Consider the following 23,687-nt stretch of genomic DNA (forward strand, 5'->3'; position numbering starts at 1 on the left):
AAGACAAGAAACTGTCAAAAACACATTGTTTATTCAAGAATTCACAGAACAGCACTCGGAAGGAATTGGGAATGTGACTCACTGTAGAAGTGGGAGTCCGCTGAATTCCAAAAAAGTAGGGGAAAAAATGAACGAATTCTCTCGTTTCAGTTAAAAAAAAAAAAAAAAAAAAGAGTCAAAAACCCCTCTTTGTGTTCCTAAGTTTTATTCTGTAAGTAATTTCAACCATAATTTTAACCCTGTAAAATCAGTTGTTCTAATGAATTTGTGATGACAGTTTGGTGGTAAGTTTTTTTCCGTTTCTAAATGAAGAGGTGAAGTAGGTGACTTTTTGACACCTTTAATATGCAGAGATCATTTCAAAAGTCACATCTTTTACAAAAACCTGTATTCTTCAAATACAATAATGACTAATCAAATCAAACAAACTCGATGGATCATTCAAAGAAACAAACAAACGAATGAACAAAGAGAGAATCTACAGTAACAATGACAAAATGAAATCTTCTTAGAGCCCAGCTGCCGAGCTGATGGTTCTCCTGGATTAACTACAGAAAACAAGAGAAAAGCACAATGTTAGGATTATGTACAGACACACACAGCATGACGCCACTGACTGTTACTCTGTGTGTGTGTGTGTGTGTTACCTGCTCTGTGTTTTGGTCCACTTTAGGGCGTGTCTGGGTGGAACACTTGCTGCTGGGTGGTAAAAGGAGCAACCAGGGCGTTTACACTGAGCTGCAAACCTGCATGGCTGTAAAACAATCAAACAAACAACTCCATCACACTGCCAACATATGCTTAGATTAACCATCATTAGTGAGTCATCAACCATAACTGGGAGAGTGATTAGATGAGAATATCTGAATTGCTTTAGAAAGTGTTGCTATATGGTCTGGCAAATGAAAGCCTGTTTGTAATAATGTAAAACCTGGAGAGAGCATTAGCTACAGAGGCTCTGTGTGTGTCTATGTATATGTGTGTGTGTATGTATGTATGCATTTGTGTATGTATATGTATGTATGTATGTGTGTGTATGAATATGTATATGTGTGTATGTGTGTGTGTGTGTGTGTGTGTGTGTATGAATATGTATATGTGTATGTGTGTGTGTGTGTGAGGGGGAGCACACTCACTTTGGGGTGGTAGAAAGGACAGTCCATCTTCTTACAGTCAGGGAAGAAACGGCAGACGCTGTTAGATTGAGCGGGCACTGCAGGGGAAAGACACACACACACACACACACACACAGAGTTTATAATTATCTGAAAGCTAAGCTGAGTGTCTGAAATGTGTCTAACATAATTAAGATCTTTGTATGTATTTGTGTGTCTACGTGAGTGAGAGAGAGACTGTAATACAAATGTGTCTGTATGCAGAATGAGGATGAGAGTGTGTGTGTTTACATGTGTGCATGCGTGTGTGAGGCAAACCTGGTCTGTGTGTGTGTGTGTGTGTGTGTGTGTGTGTGTATGAAAGAGACACATCTGGTCTGTGTGTGTGTATGTGTGCGTGTGTATGAGAGAGACACATCTGGTCTGTGTGTGTATGTGTGTGAGAGAGAGAGAAACGTACCTGGTTTGTGTGTGTGTGTGTGTGTGAGAGACATACCTGGTTTGTGTGTGTGTGTGTGAGAGAGAGACATACCTGGCTTGTGTGTGTATGTGTGTGTGTGAGAGAGAGAGAGACATACCTGGTCTGTGTGTGTGTATGTGTGTGTATGTGAGAGAGACATACCTGGTTTGTGTGTGTGTGTGAGAAAGACATACCTGGCTGGTGTGTGTGTATGTGTGTGTGAGAGAGAGAGATGTACCTGGTTTGCGTGTGTGTATGTGTGTGTGTGAGAGAGAGAGATGTACCTGGTTTGTGTGTGTGTGTGAGAGAGACATACCTGGCTTGTGTGTGTGTATGTGTGTGTGTGTGAGAGAGAGAGACATACCTGGTTTGTGTGTGTGTGTGTGTGAGAGAGACATACCTGGTTTGTGTGTGTGTATGTGTCTGTGTGAAAGAGACATACCTGGTTTGTGTGTGTGTGTGTGTGTGTGAGAGAGAGAGAGACATACCTGGTTTGTGTGTGTGTATGTGTGTGTGTGAAAGAGACATACCTGGCTTGTGTGTGTGTATGTGTGTGTGTGAGAGAGACATACCTGGTTTGTGTGTGTGTATGTGTGTGTGTGAGAGAGAGAGACATACCTGGTTTGTGTGTGTGTGTGTGTGTGAGAGAGACATATCTGGCTTGTGTGTGTATGTGTGTGTGTGTGAGAGAGAGAGACGTACCTGGTCTGTGTGTGTATGTGTGTGTGTGTGAGAGAGACATACCTGGTTTGTGTGTGTGTGTGTGAGAAAGACATACCTGGCTTGTGTGTGTGTGTGAGAGAGAGAGATGTACCTGGTTTGTGTGGGTGCGCTGTTGTCCTCTTGCTGACATGTGTGAAGGGGCAGTTGTCTTTGGAACACTTTGCGTCATATTTACAGTTAGGGTGGATGAACAAACACTTCTCTCCAAACTTACAGTTGGGGAACGTTCTAGAACCACAAAGCAGAGAGACAAAGAGAAAGAAGAAAGAGAGAGAGAAAAATAAAACAGAATAAAACCACAAATCACTGAGACAGAGACAAAAAAAATCACATCATTAATATGGCTAAGAGTTGGGCTTTACAGCCAATCACACTGACATGTGTCAGACTGTCTAACACAGGATAAGTCCTAAAGATGTGTTAAGAAGGGATGGGGAAAAAGAAGAGGAGTAAGAAGAAGAGAAGAGCTTCCTCCACGGAGAAGTAACTTTTACTCTAGTTATGAGTTAAGCTCATTGCATATGCTAGATCATGAGTTGAAGAAACTGGAGATGAAACGCATAAAAAAAACAAAATTCACATATTAACTACACTGCTTGTTTGAGAAAGATGTATGTATATTCTGTTTGTGTTGTTAGAGTCACATTGGATAGTGTGATGAGTTTGTGTGTCTGTATGTGTGTAGGTGTGTGATGAGTTTGTGTGTGTGTATGTGTGAGAGTGTATATGTGTCTGTGTAACTGTGAGTGTGTGTGATGGTGTTGTGAGTGTGTGTGTGATGAGTTTGTGTGTGCACGAGTGTGTTTACGTGTGTTATCTGCTCTGTGTTTTGGTCCATTTTAAGACATGGCTGGGCAGAACATTTTGTGTGTGAGTGTGTGTGTGAGTATGTGTGTATATGCTTGTTATTGTGTGCGTGTGCATGTGTGTGTGTTCTCACTTGCACTGGGTGGTAGGGTGGTGGTACATGCATTCATCTCCACTCTTACACGCCGGCCAGAATTTACAACGTTCCAGAAGTTTCTGTCGTTTGGCCTGGATGTCACTATCCACCTCCATGTCCTCCTCCACATCCATCTCTTCTACAGAGAGAGAAAAACACCCAATCAACTCATTCGTCTCTCTCTAGACAACACCAGCCTACTCCTCTCCACACACACTGTTTAAAACCCAGAGCACAGTGTTGGTCGCTCACTCAGCGATCTTCTGACTCATGGCCACACTGTGTGTGTGTTCACAGGCCCAAGCTCTGGATTCAAACCTCATTCAGAACCTGGGAATTTGCCATAGCTCCCTACAGATAACCAAATCAGATCATTTATATTATTAAATACAACGTTACAGTCACCCATCATTCTCAGTAACAGACCTGTCGACTGCTCTGAGATCAGTGGACTCACTGTGGTATCTCTCTGCCTATCACAGCTGGGAAGCCATCAGCCCAGCCTGTGTACATACACTGACTTTCACTTTTCACTTGCTTTCCTGCAGATTTCCTCTCATTTGTTCATTATTCTGAATGTTAAGCACACTCAGCGATGTTCACTGTGTTGAGTGACAGATACAGAGCTGTGTTTAGCGTTTGGGCCATTCTTCCTGTTCTCATTAGACTGCGAGCTGGAGAATTCCCAGAACGGCGTAGCAGGACTCACCGTCTGCATCTGCGCAGCGTGTGAGCGTATGTGTGAGGAGGCCTTGGTGTGTGTGGAGGGCTTTCAGCTCCGCCTCTTCCCCCCTGACCGCTCCATCGTCTGTGTCCAGATCCATCTCACTGCGACTGGCCAGTGGGCTGGGCACACCCTCCAGAGTCACAATGAACTTAGGACTGATCTCTTCTCGCTCCCTACAGAGAGAGAGACAGAGAGAGAGTGTAGTCAGCATTTCTGTATTCAGTTCACCAGTGTACAATTTATCATTAGTGTGTGTGAGTGACAGGTGGGAGGCATACCTCGCCTGAACCATGCGAGGTGCAGAGGGTGGGACTTCCTCCTGACCGCCTGTTCCCAGTCTGCTTCGGACGGGTGCCACTGGTTCCACCTCAGGCTTTCTTAAGATGAACGAGCGAGTGTCTGCAGCTTTCAGCCGTGCATCTTCAAACAACTGAAACTCTACAGAGACACACACACACACATCTTTAAAAAGTACTGACCAAAGGGCTGAGGATTTGTGTCTTCTATACCATGACAAACTGAAACAATACAAACAAACAATAAAGACTGAAAAACAGCACCTCCTTAAGCTAAGCAACTCAATACTAACAATAAACAATCTTTAATGGGATGATGCGATTCAAAACGCCATGAGGATCCAGATATCTCTTAAAAAGCCTGAACAGGTAACAGTGCAGTTTTTTATATATAATATAGAGGACTCAGCAGACTGTGATTTTACAGGATATATATACACACGCACACACATAAACTGTATTTGTTGTCATGTTTCAAAGTTACACAGTACTATTTTTTACAAGTTAAAGATAAAGCCTTGGATTGGTGCTAAAGTGGGTAAACACACCATAGTCAGTCTGCTGCCCCCTGGTGTCTGTATCTGGCAAATCCAGCTGGAGCCTGGATGCCAGAGACCTGGATTGGGCTGTGAGAAAGAGAGAGAGAGAGAGAGAGAGAAAGAGAATACGTTCGTAAGCCCATAAAGCAGTCTTTATATAAGTGTATGTAAGTCTTTGTGCAATTGTGTATATATGAGTGAGTGAGTGTGTGTGTGAGGTATAGTGTATGTTATACATACCAGGCTCTGTGTTTGTGTGTGCGTGTGTGTGTGTATGTGTGTTAGGTATAGAGTATGTCATATGTACCAGGCTGTGAGAGTGTGTGTGTGTGTTAGGTATAGAGTATGTAATGTGTACCAGGCTGTGAGTGTGTGTGTGTGTGTGTGTATGACACATGTCAAAATCTGGTCCTGGGGGGCCAGCGTCCTGCCACTTCTTTTCACCTCTTAGTTACCTGTTGATTTTCACCTTGAAAACAGGTGTGCATGCTCTTCAGCCAATCAGAGATTGTATTTAGTTGGTTGACAAGAAAAACAGCAGGACCATGGCCTTCAGGACTGCATTTTGACACCCTTGGTGTAGGAAGTATAGTGTATGCAATACATACCAGGCTGTGCTACTGTGTGTGTGTGTACATGTGTGTGTGTGTGTGTATGCGTGTGTCAAAGGTAAAGTGTATGCTATGAAAAGCAGGCTGTTAATGTGCATGTGAGGTATAGTGTATGTAATACATTCCAGGCTGCGTGAGGGTGTGTGTGTGCGATATAGTGTATGTCAGCTCTTCTCAAACTATGAGGCACCGGACTGCAACAGGAAACTGCCAGTCTGCAAAACCACACCCGTTGCTCCAGTCAAATTATGCTCGCCGCTTCTGTCACTCGCCAGGTGAAAACAGTAACATTTTAAGCAAGTTCTCGCAGGCGGGGACGCCTAACATTCTACAACATTCTCCTGAATAAAATATTACTGTTTTCACCTGGCGAGTGACAGAAGTACCCAGCATAATTTGACCGGTGCAGCGGCAGGGCTCTGCGGACTGGCAGTTACTATTGGTACTATTTTCAAAGCAAGAACTTCAGTCGAGGGGGCGGGGACCTGGCAGTCCCCACCCCCCCCGGTGCTGGTCCGCGGCCCAGAGTTTGAGAAACGATGGTGTATGTAATGCATAGCAGGCTGTGTGTGTGAGGTACAGTGTGTGTAATACATACCAGGCTGTGCGAGTGTGTGTGTGTTCAGGTGTTCCTGTACGAGGCGTGAATCACTGTTTGTCTCATCACTGCCTGAACGAGTCCGCGGAGCAACAGGCACAGTCTGTCTCTGAGGCACTGTAACACACACGTACGTACACACACACACACACACACACACACACACACACACACGCGCACACACACACACACACACACACGTACGTACACACACACACACACACACACACACACACACACACGTACGTACACACACACACACACACACACACACACACACACACACACACACACACGCGCACACACACACGCACACACACACACACGCGCACACACACACACACAAGCATACACACACGCGCACACACACACGCGCACACACACACGCGCACACACACACGCGCACACACACACACACACGTACGTACACACACACACACACACACACACACGTACGTACACACACACACACACACACACACGTACATACACACACACACACACACACACACACACACACACACACGTGCACACACACACACGCACACACACACACAGAAACATCAAAATAAGAATACTTCTGTAACATAAATATATTACTGATCTAATATCACCATGAAGTAAAATCATCATTATGGATGAAGACAGCATTTTATTTACGGTGAGAGACATGTGTGTCTGTTCATACATATGTCTGGTGGGTGTGTGACAGTGAGAGTCTCCGTCTATGTGCGTGCGTGTGTGCGCGCGCATGACAGTGACAGTCTCTGTGTGTGTGTGTGTGTGTGTGTGTGTGCGTGCTGTAACCTGTCGTGTAGGCGGTGGTTTTGGTGATAGACTCCTGTGCCTCTGAGATGGCTTTGAGGATCAGGTTCTTATTGGCCTGTTTGGCTGGAGGTAAAGACGGCCTGGGTGGACAAAACCAACAGTCACACTTACCCACTGTACATGTCCACAATCAGCACTAATGTATTTATTTCCTTCAGTCTGTTCAGTATACATGGCATATTACCGCACTGTTTATTCACTTCATTCATTTGTTGGTTCTTTATTCAGTTTGTAATAAGCTGACTACACACTTGCGCTCAGGTTTAGATGGAAGGGACACTCTGCTGGGTATGCTGTAGTCTTCATCGTCATCTTCATCCTCCTCCTCCACGTCTTCGCTGTCCTGCCCTCTGTCTGAGGCTCTGTGAACTCGGACCACAGAGCTGGCCACGGGAGCTTTACGTTTCCTTGACAACTCCTCCTTAAAGGACAAAAAGATTTGATTTTTAAAAAAAAAAAACAAAAAAACTTTCAGTCCAGAGGCAGTAACAGGTTAACATTATAGCCACTCTGTACTCTGTATTTGAATCCATGTGTGGCTTTGCTTAGTGTTGGTGATTTAGCTGAACTACAGGTCTAACAGTATAATCTACAGTTAATGTCAACCCTGGCAACAAGTGCAAGCCTCTCTTCTCTGAAAAACCCAAAATGTTGCTGCCAAATGTTATACAGTATATATAAAATAAACAAAAGCCAAACTAGTCAACCCTAGAAGACTAGAGACTGTTTACTCCTTCATGTTCCTACATGCTCAAGGTTTCAGATCTTTTCAAAACAAAGCAGTCTTTAACAGCGTCCCTCCCTGTCCAATATTCTCACTGCCTCTGACTCACCTTCGTCACAGAGCACCTGACCCACCACTTAAAGAGACAAGGTTTTTTGGTCTTTTTGTTCTGTTGACCTCTTGCACTGTGCAATGTTTAGACTTTCTCCATATGCCCACTGACAGGGAATGCCCTCACTGTCCGCTCTGCAGTGTGAGCACACCATGAGAGACGGACTGAAAAAAAGCCCCACGGCAACAGGACCCCTTTGCTCACCCTGCTGTTTCCATCACCAGAGCTCCTGTAGCTGTGGCCATAAGAGGTCCTCGACCTTTCCTGACCTCGGGTAACCTCTGCCGACCTGTGACTGTCTGCAGTGTGACCTGAGCTGCGCATGGATGACCCAGAGACTAGACGCGACCTCCTGACCTCTACTATGGGACGACCCGACGGTCCCCGTGAGGTCACGCCCTGCTCTGTGGGGTCATCACCGATGAGGTCATCATCCACCTCGGGTTTGATATCGATGACGGCCTCTGTCGACCCCGCCTCCATCAGTGGCCTCACAGCAGATGTCAAACGAGACAGCACCTTGTCTGAGGAGTTCCTCCTGGAAGAGAGAGTGAGAGAGAGAGAGAGGGAGGGAGAGAGAGAGAGAGAGAGAGACGGAGAGAGGGAGGGAGAGAATGCTCACTTTGGTTACAAAGTCAATCCTATTTTCCACTCTGTGACGTTTCAGAGGAAAAGACAGAAGTTTGACCAGCAGTGACAGACCTGCCACGATCCTCGCGAGCGGAGCTAGAGACCCGTCCCTCTATCCTATCAGAGCGCGAGACCCGCCCCTCTATCCTATCAGAGCGCGAGCTGGACACGGCCAAGGCTCTCAGCTCCTCCCCTCTCCTCTCGTCCGGCAGTGAGGCACTGGGGTCTGTATAGACGTGCTGAGGCCTGAGGGAGGCCGGCTCTGCAAACACAGAGGAAAAACATCATGTTTCTGAACTGCACCCTGGGAAAGGGCTGATATCAGGGGATTAGATGACTGGTTAACAGATAACTGGATAAACACCCAGCTAGTCATACAGGGCTAAAGCCATCCAGATAGAACCAGTAAGATCCAGAACTTCACATAAAAAAGAAAGCAGAACATAAACTTATTCAGATCCTGTCTTCAGGGCTTCATCTTAGACCAGTTACTGCTACATGTCACACAGACTAAGGGAACCTTCCAACAGATTAATATGAGATTCAACAAGACTATCAACACCCTCTATGGCTGTGCACTCACTACACTGCATCACAGTAGTTATTAATATCCACAAAATATGAACAGCACTTCGGTAACTGTATGAACACATATACACTGCAGCTCAATGTGCACAAAGCTACTGCTCTTGTGTTTTTTCACTCTTTGCACTGACTCTATTAATGTAATACTGTTGTGAGGATAGTGTCATTTTAAAGTGATGTGACTGGTTCTTTCTCTGTGTACAGATGTCTGTTCTGCCAGACAGGCATGAAAAAGACTGGGCACTGAAAGACTGACATTCAGATTTGAAGAGTAAGTTTGTCTATAATCTCTATTTAAACCTGTTTATGGTGCTTGATCCCATTTTTCTGTGTGCTGTCTTAGAGATTCACTGGACAGAATATTTTCAATGTGGCTGTGTGCTAACACTCATTGTGCATTTGAGTGCTGAAGTACGGGATGGAAAAAAATACAGAGGCTAAAACCAAGATCACATATCCACAAGAGAATTTTAATTCTGGTCTCCTTACCGACTGCAACAGATCTGAGTTTCTCCAACACACCATGTAACCTATGAAACAGCAAGAGGCATAACATACAGCGTTAAAAACACACAACAGCCAAAGTTTGTCTGGTCTGTTAGATCAGTTTTACACTATTAAAAAGTTTTAAAAAATGTGTTTAGAAGTATTTTTTTTATATATAACCATAGGGAACAACTGTGTTTGCTCCCTATGGTTATGCACAGACGTACCACACAGTGAACTTGATGGTGTTGTTGCCTAGAAACAGGGACAGGTCATCAGCCATCTGCTGGGTACTCTTCTTATTGGCCACCATCACCATAATGTAATCTGGCAACTCCTCATCTAACACAGGAACACACACACACACACGTTACAACACACATGTTACAACCATATATCACAATTCCTCATCTCGCACAGAACCATTCACACACATATATATGTTACAACGCACACACACGTTACAACTCACTGCATACCAAAACATGCAGACACACGTTACAACTGCATACTAAAACACAGATTCATGTTACGACTGTATAACACAACTCCTCATCTTACACAGAAACACACACACCCTCTTTACAAATGTACATCAAACCACACACACACACACACATTACAACTGTATAACACAACTCCTTATCCAACACAGAAAAACATGCACTCTCTTTACAAATGCATATCAAAATTCCCACACGTTACAACAAATCCCCTTTTAAAACTACACATCAAAATTCACTTAAAAACTGTTATACCCTAACAACTTACCAAAAACAAACACATATTTTTATATATCCACCTTAAAGCTGGATAACAAAACTAACTGCCAGGACATTGACTCTGGACGCCAAACTTACCCACATATGCACCGAGCTCCTGCAGCTTTCCTTTGATAGCAGCCTGAAACAAAAAGAGAAACATCAGCCTATTCTGCACATAGAGCAGGGTTTGTTCAGTGACACAGGGAATTTGGTCAGCTGGTTCTAGTGACAGAATTAGTGAACGGGATGTAGGTCAGAGACGAATGATATCAAACAGCCATCCACCTGATCATAAACACACAATGGCCAGTTTATTAGGTATCGAAACCCTAGTCATGAACGTGGTTCGCTCCTATGGACAACGAGTCACATGATCAGAGTTTGCTATTTAAAGCAGGCGGTCAGGCATAGAGGGATCCATTTAGCGTTTGACTGGAGGTCTGAATGGGGAAAACGAGTGACCTAAGTCACACTGAGTGCCGTGCAATTGTCAGTGTCCAGTCAATGACAGTTCCAGCATCTGAGAAACAGCCAGTGTCTTGAGTCCTAAACAGATGACAGTATTTACTGTTTACAAAAAATGGTAAACGACAAAGAAAAACACATCCTAAGAGACAGTCTTGTAGGTGTGGAAAGCTAGCCAGTGAGTGAGGCTGAAGAACATTGGCAGGACTTGTGCAAACTAGCACACCAGCCACATTCAGGGAAATAACAGCACAGTGTATCAGTGGTGTGCAGATAAGCTCCACAAACTTGGCATATAGCACAGCACATCCACAGCAGGTACCAGCAAATCACCAACACTGGACAACTACGGAGTGGACAGCAATGACCAGGTCCCTGCTGGTGTTCTGTTAAACTGATGGCAGGATTTGGTGCAGACAGTCTGAGTCCACGGCCCTATCCCCGTTGGTGTTGACAGCACAGTTTGGAAGTGTGTGATATATTAATTCGGATAGTATTTTCTTGCCACGTACTACTTTCCGTAGCACCAACCATGGAATATATGAATGCCACAGCACAGCTGAAGACTGGCACTGCTCAGATGCAGCCATTCGCAGCTAGTTTACCCTTCGTCACATGGGCACGTCCATCAAGACAAACAGCCATGCCATGAAGCACATAGCGTCTGAGACTGGTCCCAGAAACAGGAAAGCGAGTTCACTTTACCAGAGTGGCCTATGCAATCAACAGACCCAAAAGAACTTGTTCCGGATAAGATGGACCGGGCTGTGAACGCCCCGTTAACGTACCGCCGCCGTCCAATCTACCGCAACTTCGCGATACCGTAACGTCAACATGGACCAGCATCCCGGTGGAACCTTTTTGACGCCTTGTTGGAGCAACACTTCGAAGAGTACAGATTATTCTGGAAGCGAACGTAAATTTGACGCGGGAACAGATACACTAAAATGGCCACTGACTATAAAGTACAATGAAACGACTAGCAGAGAGTGAGTAAATTAGCTACCCGCCAAGAAAACCTTGAATCGGTCGTTACTAACCATTTCTGATTTGTTTAAAAACCGCTGGTGTGTTCTGAATCGTACCAAGGCAGAAACTATGAAAGAAAGCACAAAGCTATAAATTAAGCTATGTTTAACGATAGACTAAATGAGCAAATTCAAATTTGCAGATGTGTTCTGTTTTTAAGTTACTCATTTGCAGTGAAAATCAACTAGTAAGCAAACATCTGATATGTAACCTTAGCCTTTCAGCTAGGCTAGTTGGCTAACGCTAGCCAGTTCATAGCGAATGGAAAGTATACGTTCAGTAGCTTTTATTTTCAAGAGGTTTTACCCGTATTTTCTTGCTGATCTCCGCCCCGATCTCCATCGTTATTGCAGTTGTATTTGGTAAACGTGAAGCTGTATTGTTTAACTGAATGGGCAGTTTGTGTCTAACGTTAGCTCTGTGAGGCCCGATGGGTCATAATATGTGAACCCATCACATATGTTACGCTCCACAGTACGCATGCGCACGGTCATTTGCAGAGAGTCACTGTATGGCAACAAACCATAGTCCGTTTGTTGTCATGACAGAAGTTTTTGTGCAATGGGAAATGGGTGAAAAGTCACTTAATTGCAAAAGAAGCAACAAAAATGTTAAATTCTTAATTTTTTTTAATGAAATGGATTAAACAAACTTCGTTTTGTGACCAAATTTCAGGCTGCTTGCTGAGAATAAATTTGAATAAAAACGTCGTCAGGTTGAAATTGTGGTCGGTGTCATTCGTCCAAAAATCCATTGCAAACAAAAGAAGTTAGGCTATTTGTATATTATTTAATTGTTTAATTAAAGAAAATCACTAGACTGACTGAAGAATGTGAAGTTTGAACAAAGCTGCATGAACAGAAGTTACATTTTCTCTCTACACAAAACGGCTTCAAGAATTAATGCTAAATATATTTTATTGTTATACATGCGAGTAAAGGACATAAAGCAAAATACAAAGAAAGGAAACAAACACAAGGCATCGGGGGGGAAAAAAATAAAAGTAATAAACTAAAAAATTATTTTAAGAAAAATAAAACCTGCTGTTTTGGCGCATGTCAATATTTCTACGCAGTGTAAGCTTGTGTAACCCTTCTTGATGATCACAGAGGAGCGTGTAGTAGGACTGCGGTTCTTTGTGGTGCAGTTCTCCCTTTGGCCGTTCTCTGCTCATCATTCCTGGTGTTACTCTCCCCTCCTGTCTCAGCCTGTCTTTGTGACTGTGATTAGCTCTGCTCTGGTGCCTTTGCATACAGCTCGCTCTCTCTCACACTGACTGATTTTACATTCACTCACAGACTTACTGTTAGCCTCTCTCTCTCCTCTTCATGCTCCTCTCTCTCTCTTCACCTGTGTGACCCTCACTTCATTCTGTTCCTTTACCCTCTCTTTGCTCTCCTCTTCCACCATCTCCTCCTTTCGTTCCCTCCTCCACTTCTCCTCAGCCACTTTCAAATTCCCCTCTGTCACCTCTGTAGCCCACCTCCATTCCAACGTACTCCTCCTCCAAAAACATTCCCCTCCTCTGTTTTCTCTCCTCTGTTTTCTCTGCTCTGTATCTTTTTTCTTGGCGATGATTTGCTTTATTCCCTTCTTCTCCAGTCCTCAGCTACTCCATCCTATTTTTCAATTTCACTTCTTTTTTTGTTTAGAAAGATTGTTTTTCCAGTAAAATTATTCCTTCTCGTGAAATGTCCTCTTCTTTGACTTAGACTAGCACTGTGCAGGACAGAGGTCCTTTATGGTACTGGACAACCCTTTTTGACTCCTCTCCTCCACCATGTCTGTTGTCTCTCCTTTTTTCTCTTGGTCTCTCCTTTCCCCCGTCTCCTCACGTTCCCTGCTCTGATGGTGATGTGTCCATCTTACATCTCTCCTTCTCACTGCCGCTCTTTTAAACTCTTTTACCCTCTCCTACTTCACCTGCACTTTGTTTTCCCTGTCTACCTCTTGGATTACATAAATTGATAAGTTCTCTCTTAGCTCTGAGCCTGTCTGTTTCCTGGACTTTCTCATGGAGTTTCACCTCTCCATGTATCTGTAATGACCAGCAGTCTTTCTTTGCCATCCACTGCTGTGCACATTTGACCATCCATAGAGTTCCTCTGTGTAGGTCTCTTCTACATATTCCCAGTTGCAGAGATGATGTCTCCATCTTGCATCCCTCGCTCTGATTCTCCGTCCTCTATGGTTCTCTTCTCTCACCAACACTGCTCTCTCTGTTCCTCTCACCATGCCGGGCGCCGCTGATAGGGAGAATTACTCCTACCTCATTCACCTGCTCTGTTTTTGTATGATCTCCCACTGTTATCTCCCCAGCTTTCTCCGTGTTTTCTCTCCACTTCGCTTCCTTCTTTTTCTCTTTCTCTCCTTCGAGATATTTCTGCTCTCATCAGCTCTCATATCATTTCCACTTTCTCCCCCACTCCCTCTCAATCTTCTCCTTCTCCCCCAGGGTCTCCATCTGTACGCGAGACACCTCCTTCTCAGATATTTCAGCTTTCTTTTCACCTTGCTCAGTCTTTTCCTCTCCTTCTTTCACCTCCCCTTCCACTTCCTTTTCTCCCTCCTCAACCTCATCCTCTGTCTCTTTAATTCCTTCCTGCATCCACTTTTTAACCTGTCATTGTGCTGCACATCACTGACATCTAGTGGTTCATTTTGGTACTAGACTTCTCAAATCCATTTGTTTTGTTTATGGTTAACGTGTCCCCATTGGCCTTGAGACGATCAGCTGTGTGCATCAGACCCAGTTTGTGTCTGTCACTCTAAACCACTGAATAGATATATCCATGAGTGGCAATATGTGTTCCAGAGAAATGTAATTAACTGTAAAATGACACTTACTGTAAATAAATGATCACACTGCATATTATGAAGTCATTTATTGTTGTTAATATGTTACGGAGCAATTCCATGATGTGTCATTAATGTTATAAGTTACTAGCCTGAGCCTGATCTTTACATGTTAGTTTATCTGTTCCTCAAATATACCATTACCTAACAGATATGTTAATATAAACTAATACAAAACACAATGGCCTCATTGTGTTAGACAAGCTGAGCAGAGAGTAACTACTTCAGAGAGAAGGGCCTCCAATCACTTTACAAAACTGTTATATATGTTTTTTTATATATATTTTGTTTGTTTTTTTTTCTCATCTCACTGATGACTGAGTCAGCTGGTCATGTGGTGTAACAGTTTCACTTGATGAGCTTGAATAAAAATCCACCAGTCTCTTAATAAAATTGATCACACTCATTAAGGAAAATAAAGTAATAACATTTTAATATGAACGAGTAATCATATCCTGATATAAAACTAAGGAAAAGATTATTGTGACGACCAACCCAAATGGCCGTTCAAACTCACAACCCTAACAATCTTATGCACTTTATACTACAGCCGCACCACATAAATTCTCCCCGATGGTCATATTGAAATGAAGGTCATGAAATAAAGGTCATGAAATGAAAAAACTTACACTAGTGCAGGGATATATGTTGAAACTGCAGGACGACAAAGTTTGACATAAGAATGAAAAGCACGAAAGGTTTCAAAACACAAAGGTTAATTCAGAAGCATAAATCAAGTACTGAATGACCAGTACACGTGGCTTTATTTCCCCAGTTCATCATCTCACATCATCTGCCACTCTGTTTCAGTTTAATGTGTCTCAGTGGAGATGTTCTGTTCCATAAGGTCCCCAGTTCTCATAGTCCGGATCCTGAGCAGTTTTCTGAAATGACACAAACAAGAAATAACCCCACAAACAAAAACAAAACACAAAAAACCTCACCCAGTGACATTACAAAGGAGTTGCAGGTTTAAAGAAAGCACACACACACACACACACTGCAAACCAAAGCACACATGTCATTGTATATAACACACTCACCTGTGTATCATCTTCATTGTTCCTGGAGGGTGTAGCTGAGGTGGAGAATTTCTTTCTGTCATAAGAATGCACATAGTTTATTGATTTATGGGACAGACTGTATGCGTGGAGAGTCCAAACTCTAGAGGAAGTAAAACATTATTTTTCAGTCACTTACCTCATTGTCAGAATGACTAGGATAAGAATGAGAATCCAGAAGGCACTCACACCAACAACACAGACTACAACTACAGCAATGTTGTGGCCTGCCACTGAGAAAGATCATACAGTGATTGGTATGAAACACAACCAATACCAGTGAACAAAAGTTCCTATAGGGTTTGTGTGAAAGCATCTTACATTTACTCAGGAAACAACTGATATTTCCCCATATATCCAGCAGAATTTGAACATGTAACAACATCAACATAATATGAAACCAGATGCATATGTGTCATAAGTGAAGTATTCCTTTAAGAGGTAGAATATAAAACTGATGATCATATGAAATAAAGGAGTAATGTGAGGGAGTTTAAGGATGTTTAGGATTCAGCTTCAGTCACTGCTGTAGATCAGTTTATACATCTTCTTTTTCCTCCTCATTGCCCTCTTTCTATTTAACTTCTACAGCTCAGTGTTTTAGAAATGAAATGACATCTTACCTTTTGGAAGAAGTGAAATCACAGACGAGTTCTGAGATCCCATATGATTCTGTGCCTCACAGTAATACTGTCCACTGCTCTCACTGGTCAAAGTGAAGGTTATAATCTCTCCTTTTGCCAGAGCAACTTCAGTTTCATTCTTCTTATACCAGGTGTATGTGTGAACTGCTGGGTTGGCATCACTGCTGCAGGTCAGAGTCACTGAACTGCCCTCCACTATTTCACAACAGGGACTGATGGAGACTCTGGTGTTCTTTGGGGAATCTAACAGCCAATAAAAACATTCAGAGAATATTTTCTATACTTAATAACTGTTTTTTAAACCTATTTTCTGACTTTTATTTGTCGTATTGTTGTTACATGTTTTGGATTTTAGGAACCGTGTGTTGAGGACATTGTTATACTCACACGCCACATTCAGGTGTATGTCAGTAGATTGTCCCTCTCCAATCTCATTCTCAGCTCTACAGTAGTACAGTCCACTGAACTCAGACCTGACGTTGGTGATGACGTAATTCTGTGATGTACTTAGCGGTGAGATATTTTCTTTTTTAAACCAGGAGAATTTATGGGCTTTTGGGTTGGCATCACTGCTGCAGGTCAGAGTCACTGAACTGCCCTCCACTATTTCACCAGAGGGACTGAGGAGGGCAGTAGAGGCACTGATTGACACTGTGAGTTTTGGAAAATCTGGAGAAAGAATGATCACTTCTGAAGTACACTTTTGGATCACAAGTCATGTTTTGCTCTTATATTAACCCCATACTCTAGGTGAACAGAGTAAATAACCTCACTCAGATCTCTGTTTTTGCACCTTACCATTTACATCTCACATTAAAATCTCACATTGACACTTACATTTTATGTTGAGAGTTTGTGCTGTTGAGGGCAGATTCTCATTTCCTCTTACAGCACAGGAGTAGCTGCCCGCATCCTCTATGCTGGCTGAGTCCACATACAGGATGTTGGTGTGTTTGTTGGGTAGAATCACTCTGTTCTTGTACCAGATGTATGTTGGGTTGTTAGTCAGAGTGCAGGTGGTGAAACAAGTCAGAGTTACTCTCTGTCCTTCCGTCACTGAGTCTGACTCCATCTTCACCTGCAGGTCTGGTAAAAACTCCAAGTTACTCACAATACAGCAAACTTTGTAAACTGATTTGAAGGGAGGAGAATCTCTAGTAAACACAGAACGTGTATTACCTGTGACTGTCAGGACAACTGGAGGATAGCCAGTCCACCTCTCCACGTCTTTATTTGTTATAACTCTAAAGTGATATTGTCTGGCGTCACTCACACCAACATTATTTATCCTCAGGGTGTGACCATTCTCTGTGCTGTTGAGATATTCCACTCTACCCTGATACTCTGGCTTCAGTGCCAGATCAGAGGGTTCCTCTGATCCCACTTTCTTTTCATTATGCCAGAATGTTTTGATGACAGTGAGCTCACTGGGATGTGTGTAAGAGCAGGATATGTCCACTGATGAGCCCTTTAAGGCACAGATACTCTGATGGGTGTAAGTTACACTCTGACTTAGAACATCTGCAAAACCCAGAAGACAAAGTATTACACATAAAATGAAATACTGAATTTTAACAGACTTTTCTTTTCTTGCTCACTGACTGGCCAAAACAGAATTCTCAAAGCGATTATCTTTTTATTCTCTCTCACCTTGTAATAAATAGAAGAGGAAGAGGGAGTACTTTATTTGTCACACTCACACTGGGCAGTGAGCAGTGAAATGCAGACTCTGCATTTAACCCGTTCTAACACCAGTGAGCGCGCGCACACACACACACACACTATGAGCAAGGAGCAGTGGGAAGCTGCCTGTGCCGACGCCCGGGGACCAACTCCAGGTCTTTTTGCCAGTGCCTTGGTCAAGGTCACTTACAGGAGTACTAATCCTAGCATGCATGTCTTTGTGGTAGGAGAAAACCGAAACACCCGGAAGAAACCCACGCAACCACGGGGAGAACATGCAAACTCCACACAGAAAGGACCTGGGACGGCCAGGGTTCGAACCCTGGGCCTTCTTGCTGCAAAGCAACAGTACTAACCAGTGAGCCACCATGAGTATCATTACATCTGTAAACAGCAAAGACTGGGCAGCTAGGGGTGAGGGAAATCAGAGGCTACAGGATACAATGAAAATGAATGCAGCCAAGCTAAGGGTTTTCAGGCATTCCATGGCCTTCAGATATGATTGTTTTCATAATATATCACAACTTCTCGCCCTTTAGTGCTTTATTTTAAAACAACCAAGTCAGCTGGACCTAAAACTGACCTAAATTCATTTTTTATAGGACACAAAATAAATGTGGTCCCTTGTAATAGCTTGAATCCCCTACATGCAAGAGTACCAAAATTAATAAACATTATATAAATTGGAGAAGAAGTCTCCAAGTGTATGGAGTTTACAAAGAATGGTAAAGCAAACAAACAACTTCCGGTCAGTGTCAGAGTGTTTGAAAACATGGTCTGATGCCAACATTTCAGAATGGTGCAAGATCACTGCTGAATGTTCCTGCACATTCCTGTCAGAAACTCCTGTCCTGGAGGAAAAAAAGGGTCCATCCTCAGCACTAGATGAGTCCATACAAGATACAAGATACAACCTGGTACTGAATGGCATATTTTTATAACTGGACTACATAAGCTAGGAATGTATCTAAATAAAACACAACTTTAAACAACAAATAATTAAGGCAGCCTTACCTGGAACAGACATCAGCATTGCCACATATGCTATTGCTGCAGCTTTGATGTGCATCGTAACTATAAACCTGCAAACAAGCACAGTATAACATCGCCATGGCTAAACTAAAATAAACCACAGTGGGTAATGTGGTTATGAAGAGACTGTTACTGTGAAAAAGCCCAGACAAACAATTAGGATTAGTTGGTTAGTACTCGTCTTAGTGAAAGTGAACAAGAGAGAAACATTTAATGACTCACAAACATCTTTACAAATCAGGATTTTGGAGAGACACAATCCTACACACAAGGGTTAAAACATTAAAACCTGTCAATAAACACAAACATTACGGGACTTGAAAGACCCCAGCCCAACATTACAGAAAATTTTGCCGCGTGAAATTGGAGTTAACACTGAATGTAGTTAACACTGAATGTGCTCTCAAATGAGTGAAAGAAAAACAATGAGACAACGAGAGAGAGAATGAAAAAGGGCATTTTTAAAGGAAACCACAGAATGATATGCATGGAAAATAATAAAATTCTGTGTATCTTGTCTGCCAAGGAGATTATAAAATGTTACGTCTAAAATCAATCGGTTTGTTATTGCATTATCCTAAGCTCTCACTGAAAGTAAAGACGCATCACCACATTAATCACATAAACATGAACAATGAATTTATTTGTTCATTCATTTAGTGTATGAAGCAAGGCTAAATGTTACCGAGCACTCAGCTTTTAACAACAAGGAATATTAAAGACTGGTATTGAGCACCAATTGCTAGGTCTTGAAGCACACATTTTTTAAATGTTTTTTTCTCTGATGCTTACAAGAATCATAGATGTCTTGAAGTTGGTAGACATCTTTGGGATTTTGCTCTAGTTTAATATGTAGCATAGTACATGATGTGCAGAAGCAGCCAAGGCACTCAAGTCATCATTTCATGGCGCTGTCAAAGAACTTTACCTGACTTCAAGAGGATAGCTTGAGCTTCCTACCAGCTGGCTTGAGCCAGAGCGTGTCACATTAGAAGAGAGTTGAAGATCTCTAATAGAAATAATCAGAAATGGAGGGAACTCTGAGATCTCAAATGGAAACATCTTGCTTTGACTGTTGTGGAAAATATTTTGAAGCATTTAGATTGTTCGAACTATTCTGCTCTGTTTGACATAGTTTCTAAGCTGAAATACAAAGTGTTATTTTAGGCTGAACAGTGGAAAAGCCCAAAAGAGGATATCACACTAGAACTAGTTCTTGCACTAGAAGCATCTGCTGTTGAATGTGCAGAGGGCACTGCCTGAGCTAGAGTTGAACCCTGGGCATCCGACCCCCGGGCAACGACTCCTCTGCTGAACCACCCTGGTGGTAGAGGAACCCCAGTTCCTCTCAACCTCTTCCCCAAAGCCATGCACTGGGGGTCGAAGGTGAAAGGGGACTGGGCGAGAAACTCCTCAAAGGTGGCCTAGCTGAAACATTCCATGAAACATGGCATGGAGACCATCAAGCGTTCCAATCAAACTCCAGACAATGCCAGAGAAAAGAAACAGGGGAGACCAAGGAATACTTTAATCAAACTAAACAAGGAAACTAATTAAAGGTTGGTGGCTGATATTTTAGGCAGAAGTAACAAAAATTATGTACTGTAAGTGATAAATGGAAGTAACAAAAATGTATCACTCTATTTTTCGGCTCACATTTTTACCCTTCTATTTTTCAATGCACATGCATTTTCATCACCTTCATTTTTATTGGTTAATTTTTGTTACTGCCACCCCGATACACGAGTACTTCACCACTCACAAACATCTTTACAACGGAGAGGGACCGTGCTCCACGTAAGGGTTAAAACATTATATAGGAGTTAAAATATTAAAACCCGTTAATAAACACAAGCATTATGGGACTCATCAGACCCCAGCCCAACTTACCAGGAAATTTCAACACTGTTATTTCCTGTACTTGTCATTCAACTAAATTTGAACATGTGGTTAACACTAATAGTCTTGTAAAACTGAGTGAATATATGCTTGGTGTGGGGGGGGGGTAGAGAAAGAGAGGAAAGGGAGGGGAGGAGATAGAGAAAGAGAGAATAGAGAGAGTTGGGAGGTAATTTGGGCATCTTGCCTAGCCAAGGAGTTTACGAAATGTTATGACTTAAATCAAAGGGTTTGATATCCCACTGAGTAGTGTTATATTAAGTTGAAAGCCAACATGCATTAACACATTTATCTCACAAACATGCATTAACACATTTATCTTACAAACTGATTTAACTGATTTACACATTCATTTAGAATATTAAAGCAAAGCCACATGTTACTGAGTGGAGTTAACTCGTTGTTAACAACATGGAATTTTAAAGAGTGTATCATACTTACGATATCAGGAGTAGAGTACTGAGATGTTGACCGGGCTGTCTCTAGAGAGGAAATGTGTGAGTGTGGACGAGTGCCAAACCTAAGCCGGAAGAGTCAGCTACCCTTTCAGTGTTCAACCACCAAATTAACATCGACAATATCAACATTAATAGAGACCAGTGAATATATGAACAACTGTAATGTAAACACTAAAACTGTAGAACTGTATGTAGCACCGCCACATAAGGGTTTTAGGATTCCTTTTTTAAAATTCAAGGATAACCGGATGACGGTTGACCACCAATAAAGGGAATCCCTATAAGATAACATTCCATCCCCAAGATGTATTATGGTTGTTTTATTTTTTTTACCAGTCTGTTTTGTTTTCGTTTGCTGTGTTTGGGAAAATCAGCTGAAACCGACCAGCTGACCCACCTGACAGCTGACTCGCCAACCCGGGAACTTTGGGAATACTTTTAAAAGGAGACACGGATGTGGCAAGAGGAGAGCGAAAAAGAAAGTCAGGGAGTCTGCGGGGGACCTGAACATTTAAGGTGCACTGAAAATAAATTAAACTGAAAAAGGAACTAGTACCCCTTTTCCACTGCCGCGGTGCCGATGCCGGTACCCGATCGAGCACCGGGGCGTGGACGTTTCCTTATAAGCTTACAAACACCGCAATTCAGGGCTGAGCGCGGGTAATCTCTTCAGATCCCTGTCCTGCCGAGCGGTGAGATTGTTCTTTTTTTTCTTTTCCTTTTTTGCTGGTTACACGATGGATTATCTTTTTTTGCTGTTCGTTGATTTTTTGGGGGACTCTTTTTTTTCGTATTGCGTTGGTTTACTGTTTTTCTTTTGCTGAATGACTTTCTACATTGATTGCGCGACGAGCACGGAGACGAAGGAACTTTAAGACTGGCATTTGGTTTGTGGGTGTGAATGAGAGGTGTTGGGTGTATGTTTGTGTTGAATAGTTCGATCAAGCTAATACATTTAAATTACGGCCTCTTCTGCGTTGCCTATTTATTTTATTTAACAAATCGAAATTGTCGCAATTAACAAAAAAGGACACGTCAGTCTCATCTTAAAACTGAATCAATTTTAACCCGTGTGTTTTTTGGTAATGATCGCTGTTTGATAACTGATCGTTACATATGGTGGCCCGTACGGGGATTGATTTACACTGATTTTGTTTCTATAAAATTAATTGTATCGGATTGTGTAAAATGGCAACAGATAAACTGATAGACCTTGCTGAGGCAACCACTTCTATGGCTGAACAAGGCTCCTGGCCTGCTTTTGGTGATCCTGATTTCACTGCTAAGCCTTTTGTAACAAGGAGAAATCCAGCTGAAGAAATAACCTCTTTGCTGAGTTCTTTATACCTAGATGACAATGTTGATGACGAAGATAATGATAATGCTGATGGTTAAAATAATAATGATGATGGTGGCCGTGTTAATGTACATAATGAACATGATGATGATGATGATGGTGATGAGGGTGTGGGTGGTCAACCAATTCCTGAAATTAACAGAGGAGAACGAGAGAATGCTGCACAAACTGAGTATGAAGAGTTAAAAAACAATGTAATTTCTCTAAAAGAACAGGTAAGCAAACTTGAAACTGATTTTAGAGATTCTGTTTCCAGTGCTTTTAATAGAGAGTCAAACTTAAGGGATTATGTCAATTCTAGCTTAGCCAGACTAGAAGATTTTCTAATGGCCAACATAAGAAAGCTGGAGAGGGGCATAGTTAACTGTCTCCTACGCAGAGAGGAGCGATGGAAGAAACAGCTTAACAGACTAAGACCAACAAGCACTCCCATACCACAGCGAACCATAGCAGTCTCCACTGATGTCAGTCCCATAGCACCCATAGCTCCCACAACACCATTTAGTCTGCCCGGCGCTTCTCCATACTACTCCAAGCCCCCTGTCCGTCTGGAATTTCCAACATTTGGCTCCACTAGTGAAACTTCTGATGTCCTTAACTTTATAGAGCAGTGTGAAACTTCCTCGATCTAAGACTCGATCTAAGACCACTTTCCAACCATGAGCTTTTAGGTGCACTGTCCACAGTTTTAAAGGGGCCAGCCCTCAGTTGGTGGAAGGCTGAAAAAGGCCATGTTCATGATTGGGTCTCATTCAAAAATGCTTTTATGTCTGCTTTCCTCCCCACTGACTATATGAGTGAAGTGGAGGAGAAACTGAGGGCCATGGTGCAGAAACCTGAGCAGAGTCTTAGAGACTTTGCCTATGATTATCGGCGCTGTGTCTCAAATGGAAGCGAGACATGCCAGAGGAGGAGATAGTGAGGCGCATTCTGAACAACATCAACCCAAAGGTAGCTGGATGCCTGTGTGGAACGGTGACAACAGTGACACAGCTAGTGAAGGTGGGTTCCATGGTCGAGAAGGATTGCTCTGGAGCTAAGGAGTACTGGCAGAAGGTACAG

The 23,687-nt window shown here is 42.7% G+C and overlaps 1 protein-coding gene across 1 annotated transcript; it reads right to left on the bottom strand.

Moving 5' to 3' along the window:
- Positions 1-472: 472 nt before the first annotated feature.
- On the bottom strand, positions 473-12,026 carry zc3h14 (zinc finger CCCH-type containing 14). Its single transcript, XM_030781589.1, has 17 exons — positions 11,942-12,026; positions 10,238-10,280; positions 9,605-9,719; positions 9,381-9,421; positions 8,379-8,568; positions 7,881-8,214; positions 7,092-7,261; positions 6,820-6,920; positions 6,013-6,129; positions 4,813-4,890; positions 4,247-4,406; positions 3,951-4,141; positions 3,239-3,380; positions 2,390-2,526; positions 1,137-1,213; positions 648-754; positions 473-548 (listed from the first exon to the last, which is right to left on the bottom strand). Exons 1-17 carry the CDS (start codon positions 11,975-11,977, stop codon positions 545-547), a joined length of 2,043 nt encoding a protein of 680 aa, XP_030637449.1. The 5' UTR covers positions 11,978-12,026; the 3' UTR covers positions 473-544.
- Between the last annotated feature and the right edge of the window lie 11,661 nt (positions 12,027-23,687).

This window comes from Chanos chanos, chromosome 8, assembly GCF_902362185.1.
Source record: "Chanos chanos chromosome 8, fChaCha1.1, whole genome shotgun sequence".
Taxonomy (NCBI): domain Eukaryota; kingdom Metazoa; phylum Chordata; class Actinopteri; order Gonorynchiformes; family Chanidae; genus Chanos; species Chanos chanos.